The 21,080-nt window shown below is 39.3% G+C and overlaps 1 protein-coding gene across 1 annotated transcript in view; it reads left to right on the top strand.

The window, feature by feature from the left end:
• Positions 1 to 2,263: 2,263 nt before the first annotated feature.
• Positions 2,264 to 21,080, top strand: part of LOC311054366 (kelch domain-containing protein 3-like) — a gene marked incomplete at both ends in the record, with an annotated part of 72,761 nt that continues 53,944 nt past the window's right edge. The window contains one exon of the mRNA XM_084070268.1: positions 2,264 to 3,045. Within this exon, the coding sequence (XP_083926394.1) occupies positions 2,264 to 3,045 (782 nt within the window). The remainder of the gene's footprint in view (positions 3,046 to 21,080) is intronic.

Below are 21,080 nucleotides of genomic sequence, written 5' to 3'. Positions count from 1 at the left end.
GCCTGTCATCAAATTATTGTTCTTGTGAGCTTGTAGATCTGCTATTTTCAAACATTTGAGTACTTTTACTTTTGGTACTTCAAGTACATTTTACTCAAGTAAATTTTGAATTCCGGACTTTTGTAACAGAGTACTTCTACGTTGCCGTATTGATACTTTCACTTTACTTGAGTACTTTTTCCACCACTGGCCCTGGATGGAAATCTCCCTGAAGGACAAGAACTTAATCCACCTCCTCCCCCAACCCACCTCCTCCTCCACCCCCCACCTCCTCCTCTCCCACAAGCGTCTTCCATTTTGCAACCTTGAGATGACATTGTTTTTTCATTTTTATATCCATTAGAGACAAATACAAATCAAATATCTCCCGTGGTGTCCACAAAGAACCCGGACAGGAGGACACCAGGGATGATTTTTCATCCCCCTGTAATGTTGGAAGATGGCGTTTTTTAGATATCAGGAAAATATCAGTTGTGGCATGAAGCTAAGTGGTGCAGCTCATTGCATCCCACACACTCATGGAACACATAAACTGGAAGCCATTCCCCCCTCCTCACACAGCGGGGACGACGCACTGATGGCCAAAGGAGCTCGTTTCCAAACAAGGACGTCTGTGGAGTTGAATATGGAGTCCTCCTGGTACTGTGTATAGTTGATGAATCTTCAACCTTGCCTCAGGCAGGCGGAACAATCACTTCTCGCTATGCTGGTCCCTTCAGGTGGTCCCCCCCCCCCCCCCCCCGCCCCTGCTATGTAACAATTGAAAACAAAAGCCTGCCTATAAATGAACTGCCCATCAGAGCCGGCCGCAGCTATAAGCAATACCAGCGGCCGCTTAGGGCCACAACCACTAGGGGGGCCACATCCCAAAAAATATATATAATATATATATTTTTTAACTTTCATATTGTAATTATGTCATGTATCCCCTATCCAAAAACCCAAACCGCATCCCCAAAATCTGTTCTCCTCAGTGTCTGGGGCAATTGATCTGCATTTGCACACAGCCATTGACCATTACCATGTGCACGGAACACCGAAGCCCGTTTTTTCGCTTTCCCCAAATATTCAGCCGTTAGTTAGCGTTTTTGTGTTCGCTGGCTCCCGGGTTGCCAAATCATGTGTGTGAAACAAGCGCCGGTGTTGCCGCATCCGTGAAACAAGCGGACCATCCGTGAAACAAGTTTTGGGTGCTCATATCCCCCGACGGGTATGGTCTAGTTAATATAAATTGAATGAATGATTTTAAAACGGCTCTATGTAACTTTTTAACAAGTCAAAAGACGTATCCGAGTCTCGTAGAATCGGGGGGTTGCGAAGCGGTCTGCCGCGGTCATCCGTTCCATAGTTGTGGGCAGTTGAATGTAGGCTGTTTTCGCCAAAAAGCAACATAAACAGAGGAAGAAGCCACATTTTCCAAATCGAACAACAAGGAAGGGAACGGGCTGTCTTTTTTGCGATCACGTGACCTGCAGCCCCCTTGCTTCAGTGGGGGTCAAATGGTGATTCCCAGGTTAGCGAAGAGCACCATCTAGTGGAAAACCACTGAAAACACCACGCACTCGTCAACTCGTCATTGGCAGCCTTGACGAGTGTACTCGTCAGTGGCAGTCCATGAGTTAAGGTAGCTCTCCACTGCACCAACGTCGACGGTGCGGTACTGTAGGTGCCCAGACCGCTAGGCCACAGGTCCGGGCCAATACTTTTGTACTTTTAAGGTAAGCTTCTCAAACTAAGATTTTGAAAGCAGGCCTTTCACTTGTAACAGAGTATTTCTACGCTGTGATATTGATACTTTTACTTGAGTAAATCTGAGTGCTTAGTGATAGGCAGGGCTTTGTGTGACATTACGGAAGAGGCCTAATTTGAACAAGTGTGTGTCGTGGGTTTATATTGGCTAAGCTAAGCTTATTGGCTATATCACAGCGCTTTGCGAGATGTTTCTACGACATGGTCAATGACAGAAGAAGCCTGACTTCGGCACCGTCCTATTTTTTACCTAATGACGTCATTACGCAACGACATCGCAACATCATCGCAACCATGTCGTTGTCCTTCAAAATGGCTGTACAATAAACTAAATGGCATTTAACAATTCGGACCAACACATTCACCTGCTTTCAAAGATCCTCAGTACATTTGAATAATGTTTCGTTGGGCGGCACATCTGAACGGGAGAGAAAGGAGTTGCCATCGTGCTGTGGTAGTCGGACTCAAGCTGTATATTTTTATGGATGGAAAATATGACACTGATCATATGGAAATGTACATCTTCGACACAGTACCTTTGCGCTGGATGAAGTTGTCCCCAGTGACCAGTGGAAGAGGAGATCATCCCCTTGAGATTCCCACCAGGCGCATGGGCTACACAGCTGTGCTGATGGAAGACATCATCTACATCTGGGGAGGGTATGACAACATGCCAAATGTGTGCAACAATGTGCTTTATGCATTCGATGTCGGCACTCACAGATGGTTCAAACCCAAGGTTTCTGGGACTGTACCAGACACAAGGGTTGGGCACTCAGCCTGTGTCCTTGTGAGGGTCATGTATATCCATGGGGGGTGGAGGCCGACTGAATACTTTAACGACATCTACAAGTTGGACACTACCACAATGGTCTGGTCTTTAATCAACAGCAGAGGCACTCGCCCACCGGTTTCAGTACATCATTCTTCCACGATCATCGGGAAAAATATGTTTGTATTTGGGGGCTATGGTGACCAGGGGAATGTCAAAAACATCAGAGTATTTGACACAGAGACCAACTGCTGGCTGAGCACGCCTTCTTCGCAGCTTCTTCCAAACGGACGCACAGGTCATTCAGCCTTTGCCTATAACGAAGAGTTGTACATATTTGGTGGTGACAACACCAATCTGACATTAGAGATGTGGAAATTCAACCCAAAATACTTCTCTTGGAACGAGGTCGAGACCAAGGGGAAAAGCCCGCGTCAGGCGTTTTCCATGTGCTGCTGCATGGTGGGAGATCGTATCGTCATTGTTGGAGGATACAACTCTACATTTTATGGACAAACAATCAGGTACACACCCACTTATGACCTGTATGTCCTAGACTTAAGTCCTAGTCTGAAGACGTTATGCAAGCTAGCGGTTATTCATTATGGTCTGGAATGGTCTGAACTCCCACACAACATCAGGTGGGAGCTGACCATAGACTGTAAAAAAGAAATGGACTAAGTGTCTCTACAAACTTTGTGTCTTAGAAAACAAGCCACATTCTGGCTATAACTATGGAATGGACTAACGCGACCGGGCACTCCCCCCCCCCCCCCCAACACACACCCCCTGATTCTACAAGACCCCTGTGTAATGAGGCGATTGCGATCGTGGAAAATATTGCATGATGTTTCAAAGGTCAGTGAAAACGCTCGGAATCGCAGGCAGTGGCTTGGCACGTTTATGAAAAACTCATGGCAGTTAAGCGATAACAATCATCCTTCCATAAATGTATGGACGCAGGGGGGTCCCTGCTAGGGGCTTGACTGTATTACTATGGGTGAGACAATGAGTTTAAAGGTTCTATGACATTCATTTTCACTTTTTTTTTTATTTTTTATGTTTTTTTGGGGGGTTTTATGAACTCAAGCAGAGGCGATGATTGACAGGAAAAATCCCTCAACAGCGACACCCGCAGGCAAAGATTTATTTTTTCATTGCAGTTGAAAAGGCTTTGGAAATGTGAGAGCAAAACACCTGCAATGGATCACTGGAGTGGAATGTTCAGTTAAAACCTTTTAAACACGTTTGAAGGACCATGACAAAGACTTTTAATGTGTTGTAAAACTGAATGTCATGAATCAATAATCCTGGCATTTGCCAAGGCACCAAGGCAGAACTACCAGTCAAGGCGAAGACTGGCCAATCGCTGCGCGTCCTCGCCAGACATGCTTACAGAGACTCTAATGAAGACAAAGACGTTGGCTGCCATGTTATTTTTGTCCAAAGTGGCCACTGATACCCCAAACTACATAGTTCTGCTTTAATAGAGTAATGTATTGATCTTCAAAAATAGTGAAAATAGCTTAAGCTCACAATGCATCGGGAAGCCGATTAATTCAGCCAAAAATAAATAAATAAATTGTTTTGTTGAAATATATTAGAAAAACAAAAAATAAATAAATAAAAAAAGTGCTTCTCGATTATTCAGTTAATTGAAAAAGCAATTGATGAAATAATCACCAAGAAAATAATCGATAGTTGGCAGCCCTAACATATAGTATAGTAGTCAAAAACAATGGTTCAAATGAGATAATTATTAGATCTTGGCCAAGCCAAAATAATACATGCATGCTCACTTCACGGTGCCACAGACAGAGAGATCAGTAGAGTGTACAAATGTGGTAGATACATTGGCATAAATAAAGAAGGGGTGTATAAATCTGGATTAGTTAAACATAATTAGCATGGGCAGTGGCGATCTGGCTGTACTCCCCAGTGTGGATAGTGGATGGCACGGCTCCCACTGGTCATTTCTCTTCGGGGCCCCAGTGGCAGCCAGAGCACCATGGCAGCCGCGGGCACTGTCTCTCCATAAATCCACTGTGGATGAGGGATGAATGCTGATCAATTAGAGTGCCGCATTAAAGCAGGCCTAGACGACGCAGGAGAAGACAGCCAGGCTTCACGGCGGCTCCTGCGGGGCCATTGCAGACACACTTTACTCCTCTGGCACTGGGCTGTCTGGATATTCTGGTGGTCAGTGTGGGAGAGGTACTCGGATTTTTTTTTTTTTACTTAACCCATTAAGACCGGGAACGCATCTGTGTCGTTTTTTTAAGATTGATTTGGGCTATTCAAAAAATAGCAGATCTACAAGCTCGTAGCGCGGCACTCGGTGCCGCGCTACGAGCTTGTATATCTGCTATTTTTTGAAACATTGTGAAAATGTGTGCAAATATTTGAATATATATATTTTTTTTTAAGCAGACATTTGTAACTCAAATCTTTGCTTTGGGGGATTCTACAAATGTCTTCTAAATCCTACAGTTTTTAAAAAAAACGTATGTTTCTATATCAGTGGTTCTCAATCTTTTTCATGTCAAGGACCCCCAAAATCATATGTATTTGGCCGTGGACCCCCATCTCAAAATGTTTTGTAATAGGGACCCCCAGAAGCAAATATTTGAGTCAAAAATGTTCCCTTTGATAATATATTGCCTATACTGCATATTCAAATATTTGCACAAATGTTTAAGATTTTTCAAAAAAATAGCAGATCTACAAGCTCGGTGGCGCGCTGTGAGCTTGTATATCTGCTATTTTTGAATAGCCAAAGAAATCGAAAATGACAGAGATGCGTTCCCGGATTGAATGGGTTAAGTAAAAGGTAAAAAGTAAAAACAATGCCACAACATAAATATACTCTGTTGCAAGTAAAATACCTGTATTCGATATTTCACTTTGAGTAAAAGTATAAAAGTATTGGCATCAAACAGTACTTTGGGTACCAATGTAAAAGTACTAAAGTTTTTCAAAATTCGGCAATAGCTCATCTACAAGCTCACAACGCGATGCAACGTGACACGTTGTGAGCTTGTAGATCGGCTATCTTTGAATAGACCAAGTAAACAATAGGGCTCGAATGTATTTTTTTTTAAATCTCAATCGACAAAGTAACGTTCTGAAGTAATGTAAAAGTACTCATGTCTTTCCACCACTGGAACGCAGCCAGGCTTCACGGCTTCCTGAGCCATTGCAGACACACTTTCCTCTCTGGCACGGCTGTGTGGATTCTAATGCTGTATATCTTTGGAAATATCAAAGATTTAGACCTGTGTTCTGTTGTTCAGATACAGTATGTTCACATGATACCTGGGACAAGCATACCAGAAATAATTGAGAGAGCATACTAGGGATGGTACTACGATATGAAAATGTCACGATTATTGTCGCCAAAATAATTGCGATTAACGATATTATCGGGATAATCAAAATCTGCTTAAAACTCTTAAAATGGCACTTTTGTTAACCAATTGCACCCCGGCATTTATTTTCTGGCAGGAACATTGTCCAGAGATAGCATAGACCTTGAAGCTCACATGTGCGCTTGCAGATATGCTATTTTAGGCAAAGAGATTTGGCGTAGACGGAAAAAGTACAGAGCCAACTCGGGTCAAGTATATGACGGACAATTTCACGATGTATCAAATTCTCCATGGTTATTGTCTTGTTAGTGTTTTAGCGCGATAAAAGATCATAGCGATTATCGTCTCATCCCTACATACTGTTCCATCACTGGTGGAAGAAGTACAAAAAGTAGCAACACCACAAGATGGAAATACACCTGGGAAACACCTATATTCAAAATCTTACTTAAAGGAGTAGTCACCCAAAAAATTACGTATTTTCTATCATTTACACACCCCATGAAGCATTGAATTCATGGAGATTTTTAGTTTTTTGTCAAATTCCTAAGCCAATAATTTGATGAGCGGCGGTCTCTCCGGTAGGAGACTCAAAGAGACTCCTTTGTGTCTCCTATCGGATACATTAGCATCTTTCCGCCGGTAATAAAATGATTGGCTCAGGAATGCGACAAAAACAAGGCTACCTAACAATATAATTAAAGCAAGGCCTGTAAGATAGACACAGTACAGTGAAGGTGTAGCACCAGATGCAGATAACTCGATTAAATAATCACAAGCTCAGATTGATTCCAGCACAAAGGAATGCAATTATTCACCAGCGTTAAAGGACATTTTGTTCCTTGGTTGGTACATTATCAATGAAAAAAATACATAACGATGAATAATTAAACGCGAACGTCTGTGGCCTCAGGTGCTTGTATGCCTTACCCCCGCAGTAGCTCCACGAATGCAGAGAAGGCTTTTCCACATCAAGATAAAACCTTTTCTAAAATGTGCTTTTGTGTTTTAGTGCGCCACAGTCAGTGGTGGAAAAAAGTACTCAAATGTTTTACTTAAGTAAAAGTATCAATACTGAAATGTAGAAGTACTCTGTTACAAGTAAAAGGCCGGAATTCAAAATGTACTTGAATAAAAGTAGAAAAGTATGTACTTAAAGTACCAAAAGTAAAAGTACTAAAATATTAGAAAATAGCAGATCTACAAGCTCACAACGTGTCGCGATGCGACACATTGTGAGCTTGTAGATCGGCTATTTTAAAATAGCCTAGGTATAAAATAGGGCTAAACTGGTTAATGTAGGTTTATAATGTAATAATTTGCATCTGCAAATTAACTAATAATATAAGTTTTCAAATAATTGTAATGGAGTAAAAGTACAATATTTGCTTCTGAGATGTAGTGGAATAGAAGTAAAATTATTGGAAATTGTAAATACTCAAGTAAAGTACAAATACCTCAAAATTGTACGTAAGTACAATACTTGAGTAAATGTACTTAGTTACTTTACACCACTGGCCACAGTCTACACCAGCGGTTCTCAAAGTGAGGTCCAAATGCTGTTAGTTTGTTAGTTTGGGGGTCCTTGACACGAAAAAGTTTGAGAACCACCCAAAGGCATGCTGAATAATGCCTCTGGGAGGGCTTAATAACATACAGTAGCTATTTAATGATTGGTTTGAGGTTGTTTGGAGGTCCTGCCGTGGGAAAGCACTAATTACCTTTGGTTCTCAACAGACAAACGAGTGTGCAAATTGCAGACGTGGGGGTTAGCAAAACAGCTACATTTCAAGGCAAAATTACCCCGGACTTAATTTTAGGGATCTGTCTGATCACGGCATGTTTTAATTGTGATCGGTATCAGCTATATTAAGCCTGATGAAATTCAAATCCTTTGTATATTTTACCCCGTGCTTCCCATTAAAACCCACATATTTCCCTACTTGTGACAGCGAGGCACATTTTACTGTTACTGTTTTACTGTTTGGCAAAAATGCACACTGGCTTTATTTATTTTGCATGTGCTCATCGGGGTGCCCCAGTTTAACATACATTTGACTGTGTTTTTGGTAGTGCCAGCTGCTTGTTACTCTGTATGTACGTATATCTCCATGTAGCATGAACGCCTGCAGCTGATTAGCAACGGATTGCAACGCAAACAGGATGGCACAGCCGCACTTAAAAAGACACACGTGCGGCATGCACGCACGCACGCACACACACACGACGCGCGGTTTAGCAGCAGCCTGCCGCTTCGATCTTTAATTTGCAGTATGTGCCATATAATACTAAAACATACATAAACCGACTCCTTCCTGTGAAGCCCTGGAGTCACACAGTGCGCGCACACACTCACTCAAGACACACACACACGTATGTATGTACAGTATGTAGCTCAATGAAATAAACTCATCAAAAGCACCTCTTACTTCACACTGGGTGAGATTCGCAGTAAGCTGTTATCACTGTGTTTTCTTTTTCTCAGACTCTCACTACTACCGACTCCAAGGCCACTGTTAGCCCATTTAGACCGGGAAAGAATCTGTGTCATTTTTAGATTTCATTGGCTATTCAAAAATAGCAGATCTACAAGCTCATAGCGTGGCACAGAGTGCCGCGCTATGAGCTTGTAGATCTGCTATTTTTTGGAAAAATTGTGACAATTTGTGCAAATCTTTGAATATATATGTATATTTTAGCAAAACATTTTAACTCAAAACTTTGCTTCTGGGGGATTCTACAAATGTGTTCTAAATCCTAACAGTTTAAAAAAAAAACAAGCTTATGTTGCTATAATGGTTCTAATATAACAGGGGTTCTCAAACTTTGTCAAGGACCCCCAAGATGGTATTATGTATTTGGCCGCCGACCCCCATCTCCAAATATTGTGTTCCAGGGACCCCCCAGAAGCAAAGATTTGAGTTGTTCGCTTCAAAAAATATATATTCAAAGATTTGCACACATTTTCGCGATTTTTGAAAAATAGCAGATCTACAAGCTCATAGCGCAGCACTCGGTGCCGCGCTATGCGCTTGTAGCCTATATCTGCTATTTTTGAATAGCCAAAGAAATCTAAATTGACACACATATATGCATCCCCGTATTGAATGGGTTAGTTGAAACACAATAGCAGTTCACACCACTCCAGGCGTGGTGATGTGCCACACGGCCTCATTAGGCCTATGAACAATCCTGGGAAAAGCCCTAAAGAGTGCCAATTCTTCATTCACCTCTTGCCGGATGAGAGTAGGTTGTGGCTGAGGTGAGAGATGGGGGGGCTGTTAGTCTTTGCTCGCTCTGTCGTCATCGGGGGGATGTGAACTAGAGGGGGCATGCTGTCTGCACATCACCTTGGTCTACTGATTAGACTTGCTTAGGGACATGTAGGTTACCTTTTTCCCCCCCAAATTAGACAGTGATGGATGACTGACTGTCTAATTTGTGATATAAAATGTCTCGGCACGAGAGACAAGGTTGTGTGGTTCTCTAGTACTTTCTTCAGTACTGTACATTGCAACGCATGCTTTGATGAACCAGCTCATAGATCTGATATTGTCACTATTTCGGAACATTTAAAGATCTTTGATATCATTGTCTCCGCCAGGCCGAAAGGTATGGCGAGAGAGTATGTTTTGCCCCCTGTCCGTGTGTCGGACAGGGGGCAAACGGAAAACGGGTCTTTCAGATTTTTCATATTCCATCCTGATTGGCTAAAAATTGCTTCCAAAATTTGCAGGAGTGCTCCGTTTTGAACAAAATACCTCAAATCATGAACACAATTTCCTTGAAATTTTGCACGCATATTCCACTATATTGAGGAAGAAATGCCCCTTGAATTTTTATAAATCAGCCTCATGGTGGCGCTATAACAGGCCGATTCGTGTTTTACCTATAACTGCACCGATCTGTGTAAAACTTTGTAAGTGCACTCCCTAGAGGTCAAGGAAAAACCTTTGCCCTGCATTTTTCACGTATGCCTTTTATAGCGCCACCAGGAGGCCGACTGATGTAAAACAATTGTTTTTATATTAATCCTTCCGATTTTATCCAAATTTCACCCAAATCGGTACACATGATCTCTATAGTCATGTGATCAAGATGGATGTGTTTGATTTTTCATATTCCATCCTGATTGGCCAAGATTGACATCTAAAGTTTGCAGTAGTGGCTTGTTTTGAACAAAATGCCGCAAATCATGAACGCAGCATCCAATTGCAGTCAAACTTTGCACGCACATTCACACTATGTTGAGGAGCAAATGCCACCCTTTTAACATTTGCCTGTTATAGCGCCACCAGGAGGCCACAATAACCTACCTGACCTGGCGGACACCTGTGCTCCGAGGAGCACTTTTTCTAGTTAATAAATCATAAACAACCTGTTTGTTGACATTCCTAAAACATAGACAAACTATTTAAATACACTGGTAAATGATTATGAAATAATATATAATAACATTGTAGAACATTTAAGAATAATTTAAACATGATTTCAAACACATTAAAACATTATTTATACTGGTGATACTGATGAAGAGATTTTTAAAGTGGTATATATTGAGTTTTTCGTTTTTTTTAGTGAACTACTCCTTTTAATACAGATGTAATGTAACAATCACCTCCCCTCTCAGAGGGGAAAAGAAGGGTGAACATGTTTGACACCTCTTTGTTTGAACTGATCAAAGCTATGATCATGATGATCATGATGATGAGTCAGGCTATAACCATACAGCAAAGAGCAGATGTCACTGTATGTCTCACTTAACCACTTTGGTAGATTTAACACATCATTTAAGTCTTAATACAATGTTAAAGAGATTTCCTATAAACCACGAAAAAAATACAAGAAAAAAGGAGAACAAAAAAGATTAAGAATCAATCAAGAAGGTTTTATTTGTCACTAACTTAGTACAATAAGTGAAATATTGATGGGACATGTTCAGCAAAGACAGTGATAACACAACAATGCAATATAACAACTAGGTTTAATGAAGTTAAACCATGATGCCAGGTATGGTATCTGTAGCAGCAATCAGGAATATACAAGTAATCAGAAGGCATACATATATAAAGCAATTTGTACTAACTGGCTTCAACACCAGACACCACCTTACCTGTGCTTTTCTAATCATTACTTTGAAAACTACATACACCACGTGTGTTTACACATGATTAAATAGTGGTCTTCAAGAGACAAGAAGGTGGCCGCACACTTGGCACTTTGGCTGCCACTATTTTGTTTATTCTGCCGTGGGCCACCGCTACAAGGACTTTGGTGTGAGTACCATTCTCATGCAGTGTTAACACACTAGTGTCCAAACATCTATGACGGCATTGCTAATATACATGTAATAGGTTCATAACAGCTCAGCAGACTTAATAAACAACTGCTTAAAAGAACAGCAATGGGTCATCATGTTGCATGTTTCTGATCCTTTCAAATGAAGCGCTTGTCACAGTGTTCACAATAATTTGTCATTGATGTGTGTGTGCATGGCATTTTATGCTGCTTAACTGAGTAAAATTAATTCTGTATTGACCAAATTAGGATTTCTCTCCAGTGTGAATTCTCTGGTGTGTTTTAAGGTTGGCCATTCTAGAGAAGTGTTGACCACACTGATCACATCCATAAGGTTTCTCTCCAGTGTGCATTCTCTGGTGTTGTTTAAGGGTGGACATTTGAGATGACAAAATAAAGATGACAAATACGTCAAAACTATTATATTATAAACTCACTGCCTTCATAGATAATACATCAGCACCTTGAATGTGTATACTATCCCCTCTACATATTTTGAATTAAGTTGCAATGTGAAGTTAATCTTTAGATTTTTTTGTAATTATTATTTTGTGTGTATAAACCTGGTCAGATCTTGCATATCAATGCATCTCGGGTTTCTATGGGCCTGATCACCAGTTGCATTCTGGTTGATCACAAGTGGACATCTCTTGATACAGATGTAAATGCCTCAAAGAGGACAACAATCACCTCCCCTCTCAGAGGGGAAAAGAAGGGTGAACATGTTTGACACCTCTTTGTTTGAACTGATCAAAGCTATGATCATGATGAGTCAAGCTATAAACATACAGCAAAGAGAATTAGCTGTATCTACCACTTTGGTAGATTTAGCACATCATTTATGAAGTCTTAATAAAGAGATTTCCTATAAATTATTCTGTCTGTGTACAGCTAATCTCCGGCACCGTTGGCTTGCTCGCAGTGAAGCTGTGCACACACTCTCCCTGGATGCCACAGCAGAACCTCTTTTTTTCACATGGGCCTTTTATAGCGCCACCAGGAGGCTGATTTGTGCAAAACTTATTGTTTGACAGTACTCCTACAGATTTTGTCCAAAAATCTCGCAAATCGGTACACAGTATCTCTATAGTCATTAAACAAAACAAATCTTTCAGATTTTTCATATTCCATCCTGATTGGCTAAAAATGGCTTCCAAAGTTTGCAGGAGCGCTCCGTTTTGAACAAAATACCTCAAATCATGAACACAGCATGCAATTTCCTTGACATTTTGCACGCATATTCCACTATATCGAGGAAGAAATGCCCCTTGAAAATGTTCAAATCAGCTTCATGGTGGCGCTATAACAGGCCGATTCGTGTTTTACCTATAACTGCACCGATCTGTGTAAAACTTTGTAAGTGAGAGGTCTTTTCCTTGACATAGAGGTCAAGGAAAAACCTTTGCCCTGCATTTTCACGATGCCTTTTATAGCGCCACCAGGAGGCCGACTTATGTAAAACAATTGTTTTTATATTAATCCTTCCGATTTTATCCAAATTTCACCCAAATCGGTACACATGATCTCTATAGCCATGTGATCAAGACGGATGTGTTTGATTTTTCATATTCCATCCTGATTGGCCAAGATTAACATCTAAAGTTTGCAGTAGTGGCTTGTTTTGAACAAAATGCCGCAAATCATGAACGCAGCATCCAATTGCGATCAAACTTTGCACGCACATTCACACTATGTTGAGGAGCAAATGCCACCCTTTTAACATTTGCATGTTATAGCGCCACCAGGAGGCCACAATAACCTACCTGACCTGGTGGAGACCTGTGCTCCGAGGAGCACTTTTTCTAGTTAATAAATCATAAACAACCTGTTTGTTGACATTCCTAAAACATAGACAAACTATTTAAATACACTGGTAAATGATTATGAAATAATATGATATAACATTGTAGAACATTTAAGAATCATTTAAACATGATTTCAAACACATTAAAACATTATTTATACTGATGATACTGATGAAGAGATTTGGTATATATTGAGTTTTTTTTTTTTTTTTTTTTTAACTACTCCTTAGTGAACTACTCCTTTTAATACAGATGTAATGTAACAATCACCTCCCCTCTCAGAGGGGAAAAGAAGGGTGAACATGTTTGACACCTCTTTGTTTGAACTGATCAAAGCTATGATCATGATGATCATGATGATGAGTCAGGCTATAACCATACAGCAAAGAGCAGCACTGTATGTCTCACTTAACCACTTATATAGACTTATATAGATTTAACACATCATTTAAGTCTTAATACAATGTTAAAGATATTTCCTATAAACCACTAAAAAAATACAAGAAAAAAGGAGAACAAAAAAGATTAAGAATCAATCAAGAAGGTTTTATTTGTCACTAACTTAGTACAATAAGTGAAATATTGATGGGACATGTTCAGCAAAGACAGTGATAACACAACAATGCAATATAACAACTAGGTTTAATGAAGTTAAACCATGATGCCAGGTATGGTATCTGTAGCAGCAATCAGGAATATACAAGAAATCAGAAGGCATACATATATAAAGCAATTTGTACTAACTGGCTTCAACACCAGACACCACCTTACCTGTGCTTTTCTAATCATTACTTTGAAAACGACATACACCATGTGTGTGTTAACACATGATTAAATAGTGGTCTTCAAGAGACAAGAAGGTGGCCGCACACTTGGCACTTTGGCTGCCACTTTTTTGTTCATTCTGCCGTGGGCCACCGCTACAAGGACTTTGGTGTGAGTACCATTCTCATGCAGTGTTAACACACTAGTGTCCAAACATCTATGACGGCATTGCTAATATACATGTAATAGGTTCATAACAGCTCAGCAGACTTAATAAACAACTGCTTAAAAGAACAACAATGGGTCATCATGTTGCATGTTTCTGATCCTTTCAAATGAAGCGCTTGTCACAGTGTTCACAATAATTTGTCATTGATGTGTGTGTGCATGGCATTTTATGCTGCTTAACTGAGTAAAATTAATTCCGTATTGACCAAATTAGGATTTCTCTCCAGTGTGAATTTTCCGGTGTTTTTTAAGGTTGGCCATTTGAGAGAAGTGTTGACCACAATGGTCACATCCATAGGGTTTCTCTCCAGTGTGCATTCTCTGGTGTGTTTTAAGGTTGGACATTTGAGAGAAGTGTTGTCCACACTGATCACATCCATAGGGTTTCTCTCCGGTGTGATTTTGTTGGTGCATTTTAAGGTGGGCCATTCTAGAGAAGTGTTGTCCACACTGATCACATCCATAAGGTTTCTCTCTAGTGTGAATTCTTCGGTGTTGTTTAAGGTTAGACATTTGAGAGAAGTGTTGTCCACACTGATCACACCCATAAGGTTTCTCTCCAGTGTGAATTTTTCGGTGTTGATTAAGGCTGGACATTTGAGAAAAGTGTTGACCACACTGGTCACATCCATAGGGTTTCTCTCCTGTGTGAATTGTCTGGTGTGTTTTAAGGGTGTACGTCGTAGAGAAGTGTTGTCCACACTGATCACATCCATAGGGTTTCTCTCCTGTGTGAATTTTCCGGTGTTTTTTAAGGTTGGACATTTGAGAGAAGTGTTGACCACAATGGTCACATCCATAGGGTTTCTCTCCGGTGTGAATTCTTTGGTGATTTTTAAGGGCGGCCATAGCAGAGAAGTGTTTTCCACACTGATCACATCCATATGGTTTCTCTCCAGTGTGAATTGTCTGGTGTCTTTTAAGGTTCTTCATTAGAGAGAAGCGTTGTCCACACTGATCACATCCATAGGGTTTCTCGCCAGTGTGAATTCTCTGATGTATGTTAAGTTTGGACACGCAACTGAAGTTTTGTCCACACTGATCACAGCCGTGTCGTTTTGGTTTAGCCAAGCTTCTTTGTTCAGTCACTGCTGGAAGCACCGGGAAGCCAGACTGATGACTCAACACTGGTTTGCAGAAAGACAAAGGAAACATGGTTGAGAAGTGGGACTAGAGTACACATGTACATCTTAATTACATAAAGTTGTTCCCTAGAAAAGTTAACCACCAGCCAATTCATGATATTGCAGAAATAGTTTGAGAAACAAAGTATAAGATTGAGACAAGTAGTGAGACTGCTTAATTTAAAACTTGAAAAGTAAAGTAATAAAACGTACAACAGAGCAGGGGAATTAAAACTAGAAAGGAAGTAGAGAAAGTAACATACCATTTTCTTTGGGTCCCTCCTGTTCAGCAGAACTGTCCCTGGTTGGGTTGAGAGAGTCCATCTTCCACTGAATCAGGTCTGATCAGAAATGGTTGATATCCTGGAGGAGTTGTGGATGAATTACAGCTACAATCTCTTATTATACTAAAGAGCTTGGGGTGGAGCCAGTAACTGCTGTGAATGATTGGAGAACAATACAACCATCTCTCCACCAATCACAACCTAACATATTTATACATGTCCCTCCCTCCTCCCCCAGACATGCTCCATCCATGCAACCTTCTAGAAACTGCTGACTTTCTGTTACAAAAGAACCAAGAGCATCCATTTGTGGATGAATTGATTAGTAATTTTCATGCAATTCAAATATGTCTTAATTCTTACAAGATTAATGTGAAATATATGAATATGACACACACCCTGTATTTAGAAATGCATATATTATGAAATGCATGAACAGTAAACAGACAATCAGAATATTCAGACTTAAACAATGTTGTATTCACCCATTAATGAGTGAATATAAAATAATTCTCTCATCAGAGTCAGGTTTTAAGATGGGATGTAAAATGTTCTGCTTATTAACCCCTGTGTCATGGTGAGAGGTCAAGGTACCATAGCTGACCAAATTATGTTTTATTGTCAAAGTTGATTTCATTTAAGTATATTTAAGTGTTTCTATGTTCTAAACCCTGGTGGTGGGCTGCTCTGTGAATGTAATGTGATGAATTAAGTTACCATAAAAGCATTACATAAATAGTTCACCTCAAACTATATCTGATATGAAAAGTAAAATATACATATAATCCCACCTTGGATGGCAAACATCTTATGTTCTCTAGAATTACAAGGTCTTTAGAAATATGTATGTTAAGTTTGGACACGCAACTGAAGTTTTGTCCACACTGATCACAGCCGTGTCGTTTTGGTTTAGCCAAGCTTCTTTGTTCAATCACTGCTGGAAGCACCGGGAAGCCAGACTGATGACTCAACACTGGATTGCAGAAAGACAAAGGAAATATGGTTGAGAAGTGGGACTAGAGTACAAATGTACATCTTAATTACATAAAGCTGTTCCCTAGAAAAGTTAACCACCAGCCAATTCATGGTATTGCAGAAATAGTTTGAGACACAAAGTATAAGATTGAGACAAGTAGTGAGATTGCTTAATTTAAAACTTGAAAAGTAAAGTAATAAAAGATTTGTACAACAGAGCAGGGGAATTAAAACTAGAAAGGAAGTAGAGAAAGTAACATACCATTTTCTTTGGGTCCCTCCTGTTCAACAGAACTGTCCCTGGTTGGGTTGAGAGAGTCCATCTTCCACTGAATCAGGTCTGATCAGAAATGATTGATATCCTGGAGGAGTTGTGGATGAATTACAACTACAAACTCTTCTTATACTAAAGAGCTTGGGTGGAGCCAGTAACTGCTGTGAATGATTGGACAAAGAGAACAATACAACCATCTCTCCACCCATCACAACCTAACATATTTATACATGTCCCTCCCTCCTCCCCCAGACATGCTCCATCCATGCAACCTTCTAGAAACTGTTGACTTTCTGTTACAAAAGAACCAAGAGCATCCATTTGTGGATGAATTGATTAGTAATTTTCATGCAATTCAAATATGTCTTAATTCTTATAAGATTAATATAAAATATATGAATATGACACACACCCTGTAGGCTATTTAGAAATGCATATATTATGAAATGCATGAACAGTAAATAGACAATCTGAATATTCAGACTTAAAGGTAGAGTAAGTGATTTTCTTTGGTTGCAATAAGTGTTAAATAGCTCTATATTCTGATAGTACTCATTGCTATAGAGTGTTTGTTCAGTAAAAGGAGTCTCCTGGTCTCTCCAGCTCTTTATAAAACAGAAAATGCATTTTCGTTTCAGTTTCAGTTTCATTTCCAATTGTATCCAATCAGGATAGAGAACTCAATCAGGGTATAGATTAAACAAGTGAAATTGGAAGTGATGACACTAAGAAATGAGCATGCAAAATTGAAACTTGAAAATGGGCAATTTCTCCTGATTGGCTGACGTTTTGACACCTACCGGAAAATGTATTTTCTGTTTATTAAAGAGCTGGAGAGACGGGGAGACTCCTGTTACTGAACAAACACTCTATAGCAATGATTACTATCAGAATAGAGTTAACCTTTTAACAAAATACTTTTTGTTTTAACCAAAAAATATCACTTACCCTACCTTTAAACAATGTTGTATTCACTCATTATGAGTGAATATAAACTAATTCTCTCATCAGAGTCAGGTTTTAAGATGGGATGTACAATGTTCTGCTTATTAACCCCTGTGTCATGGTGAGAGGTCAAAGTTGATTTCATTGAAGTATAAGTTTTGCTATGTTCTAAACCCTGGTGGTGGGCTGCTCTGTGAATGTAATGTGATGAATTAAGTTACCATAAAAGCATTACATAAATAGTTCACCTCAAACTATATCTGATATGAAAAGTAAAATATACATATAAGCTCACCTTTGATGGCAAACATCTTATGTTCTCTAGAATTACAAGGTCTTTGGAAATATCTCCCTCACCCACTTAACACCTGCACTGCAACATTCCTTTTGTATTGTGAATGATGCTTGGCTGTCTTTAGAAAATGACCTATATCCATGAAAATGTGGTCATTGATAACATGATGAGTCACACACCAGGTGGCCCTGGTGGGTGACCAACTGACAGGAATAATTTGACCCCAAATGACAGGCTTTTGTGGATTAACATGGTCATATTTTGTTTCCAGAAGAGCATTTTGGAATGTTAAAGTTACACGCATGTATTGGACTATTTTGGGGAAATCAAGGAAGGGGAGTCATCTGAGAGCTTCATGCTCAAAGTTAGATGACACAAATCTGTAATGTTGACCTTATATGTTTCACTTGAGTATAGTATAACTTATCTCTTAGTATTTATGGTATGATTATCTACAGAACTGTTGTTGTTGTTGTTGTTGTTGTTGTTGTTGTTGTCGTCGTTGTTGTTGTTGTTGTTGTTGTATAGTCTTACATTATGTGTAAGAATGTACAGCTGTGTCTCTCACATAACAGACATTGCAGGTCTAAACCCTAGTGATGGTGCTTAATGTATTTGGCAAAACATATTATGTTCTATATAAGTACACAGTATGTTATTGCTTCTGTGACACCAAGTGTCTTCCATGTGATTACATTAAATAGCCAGAAACACATTGCAAGCTGCATCTTGACTTTAAATGTATATTACAAACATGTCAAAAGACACAGCCTACATAAATAGTCCATTGTGAGTGTATAGGGTCCACTGTTAAGATTCAGAAGTAGTCACAGTATAGTAGTAGTAGTAATAGTAGTACTAGTAGTAATCATTCTATTGTTTAATCATTACTATTGTGTGTATGTTAACTACAGGTATTACTCTATAGAGTAAACAGTTCATGGCCAGGTTCTTGGCCACAGCAACTTAGGCACACTGTGTACTTGACACATTTGCCATAATGTATTATTTAAAAGTAATTAACTAGGCCAACTTTACTTCTAAAATGTGTGGACTATATAATCATCAGTTTTTGCACTTGGAACTCTTTAGGAGCAACGAAGGACCACTATACCTTGGTTTACTCACAACCAACAGACATAAACACACTGTTGTTAGGGTTTAGCTCAGAACATGTATTTGACAGAAACACAAACACTAAATCATAATGTAGAAGTAGTTGTAGTGTATTCTCGAGAGTCTTTTGTCATCACACAAGGTTCTATTCATTAGGCTAATGTAATATGCAACTAAATGTACCAGTGATTCTCTGATGGAATTCAATAAGTCCAACTCCTCTATAATTCAATGTTAATTATAGCCCTTTGAAGCATAATGCATATTTATTAATATGAAAGGCCCCAAGGTTAATGAAAGGCCATGTGCCTATCATTATTGCATGTAATGTAATCAATAGAAAATGGTGGAACCATTTTTGGTGAAGAAACAACTGTTTGTTATAATGTGTTTTTCTATGATTGGTTAAAAATGCAGCTTTTCTATTACTTTTTTTTGTAACCACCACACTCTGACTTCTCTGGTGCGATATCTTCTTAAATCAACAACATTTATAAAGGTAATGGGGTTCACACTCAGAGTGGCAAGAGTGAGTTTCCACTTGTATTATTCTTTCTAAATGTTTTACATGTCGAAAGAACAAACGTTTGTCCTTTTGACATGTAAAAAGGTATAAAAGAGGAAACTCACTCTTGCCACTCTGCAGTGTGACCCATTACATAAATGTCACAAACCACCAAATTACTACTTTAAATGGTCATTACAACAAGATAAAGATGACAAATATGTCAAAACTATTATATTATGAACTCACTGCCTTCATAGATAATACATCAGCACCTTGAATGTGTATACTATCCCCTCTACATATTTTTGAATTAAGTTGCAATGTGAAGTTAATCTTTAGATTTGTTTTATTATTATTGTGTGTGTATAAACCTGGTCAGATCTTGCATATCAATGCATCTCGGGTTTCTATGGGCCTGATCACCAGTTGCATTCTGGTTGATCACAAGTGGACATCTCTTGATACAGATGTAAATGCCTCAAAGAGGACAACAATCACCTCCCCTCTCAGAGGGGAAAAGAAGGGTGAACATGTTTGACACCTCTTTGTTTGAACTGATCAAAGCTATGATCATGATGAGTCAAGCTATAAACATACAGCAAAGAGAACGTATCACTGTATGTTTCACTTAACCACTTTGGTATATTTAACACATCATTTATGAAGTCTTAATACATGTTAAAGAGATTTCCTATACATTATATTCTGTTCTGAAGGAATTTGGAGCAATCGTGTGCAATTGTGGTTTCTATAGAGACATGAATAACAAGAGGATATAGAGAGAGACTCTCACTATGAGGATATGGATAGAGTTGTTAATTGTACATGTAAATTGCAGCAGGATATGTAGAATGGATAGCAGTGTCCTTTACAGAAAAATAAATGTGTAGTTTGGGGTTGTGTTTATAGTAACTACAGTCAACATATTGCATACACACCACCCACTGGTTACTTTGAATGGTCGTTATAACAAGATAAAGATAAGATATATTTGAAACCAAATTATTAAATAGTATAATGTTTAGTGCACTAACTGGCGGGACCGCCAGACACCAACTTACTGTGATGTTTTCATTGTTATCTTGAACATTCTTCATACAAGAAAAAAGGAGGGGAAAAAAACTAATCAAGAATCAATCAAGAAGGGTTTATTTGTCACTCACTTAGTACAACATGTGTGAAATATTGATGGGACATGTTTAGCAAAGACAGTGATAACACAACAATGCAAGATAACAACTAGATGTAGGTCTAATCATTACTGTGTAATGTGTGGTGCTCTCAGGTGTTATTGTTATTGTTGTACAGTACGTGAAATGTGTCCTCTGCATTTCACCCATCCTATAAGAGCAGTGTAGCAGCTTGGTTGTAGCACTTGGGGGAGCCTAGGGGTTAAAGTGTAGGGTCACGATTACACATTTAAGTTGACGATTAATTGTCACACAAATAATTGCGATTAACGGTTGAATTGTGTGTGGCGAAAATGGCTTCCAAAGTTTGCAGGAGTGCTCTGTTTTTGAACAAAATGCCTCAAATCATGAACACAGCATGCATTTTATGTGACATTTTGCACG

Source organism: Gymnoscopelus microlampas (genome assembly GCF_963454915.1).
Source record: "Gymnoscopelus microlampas genome assembly, chromosome: 2".
In the NCBI taxonomy this organism is placed as follows: Eukaryota; Metazoa; Chordata; class Actinopteri; order Myctophiformes; family Myctophidae; genus Gymnoscopelus; species Gymnoscopelus microlampas.
Note: the sequence above shows the minus strand (reverse complement) of the source record. Positions and strands in the feature narration are given on the sequence as shown.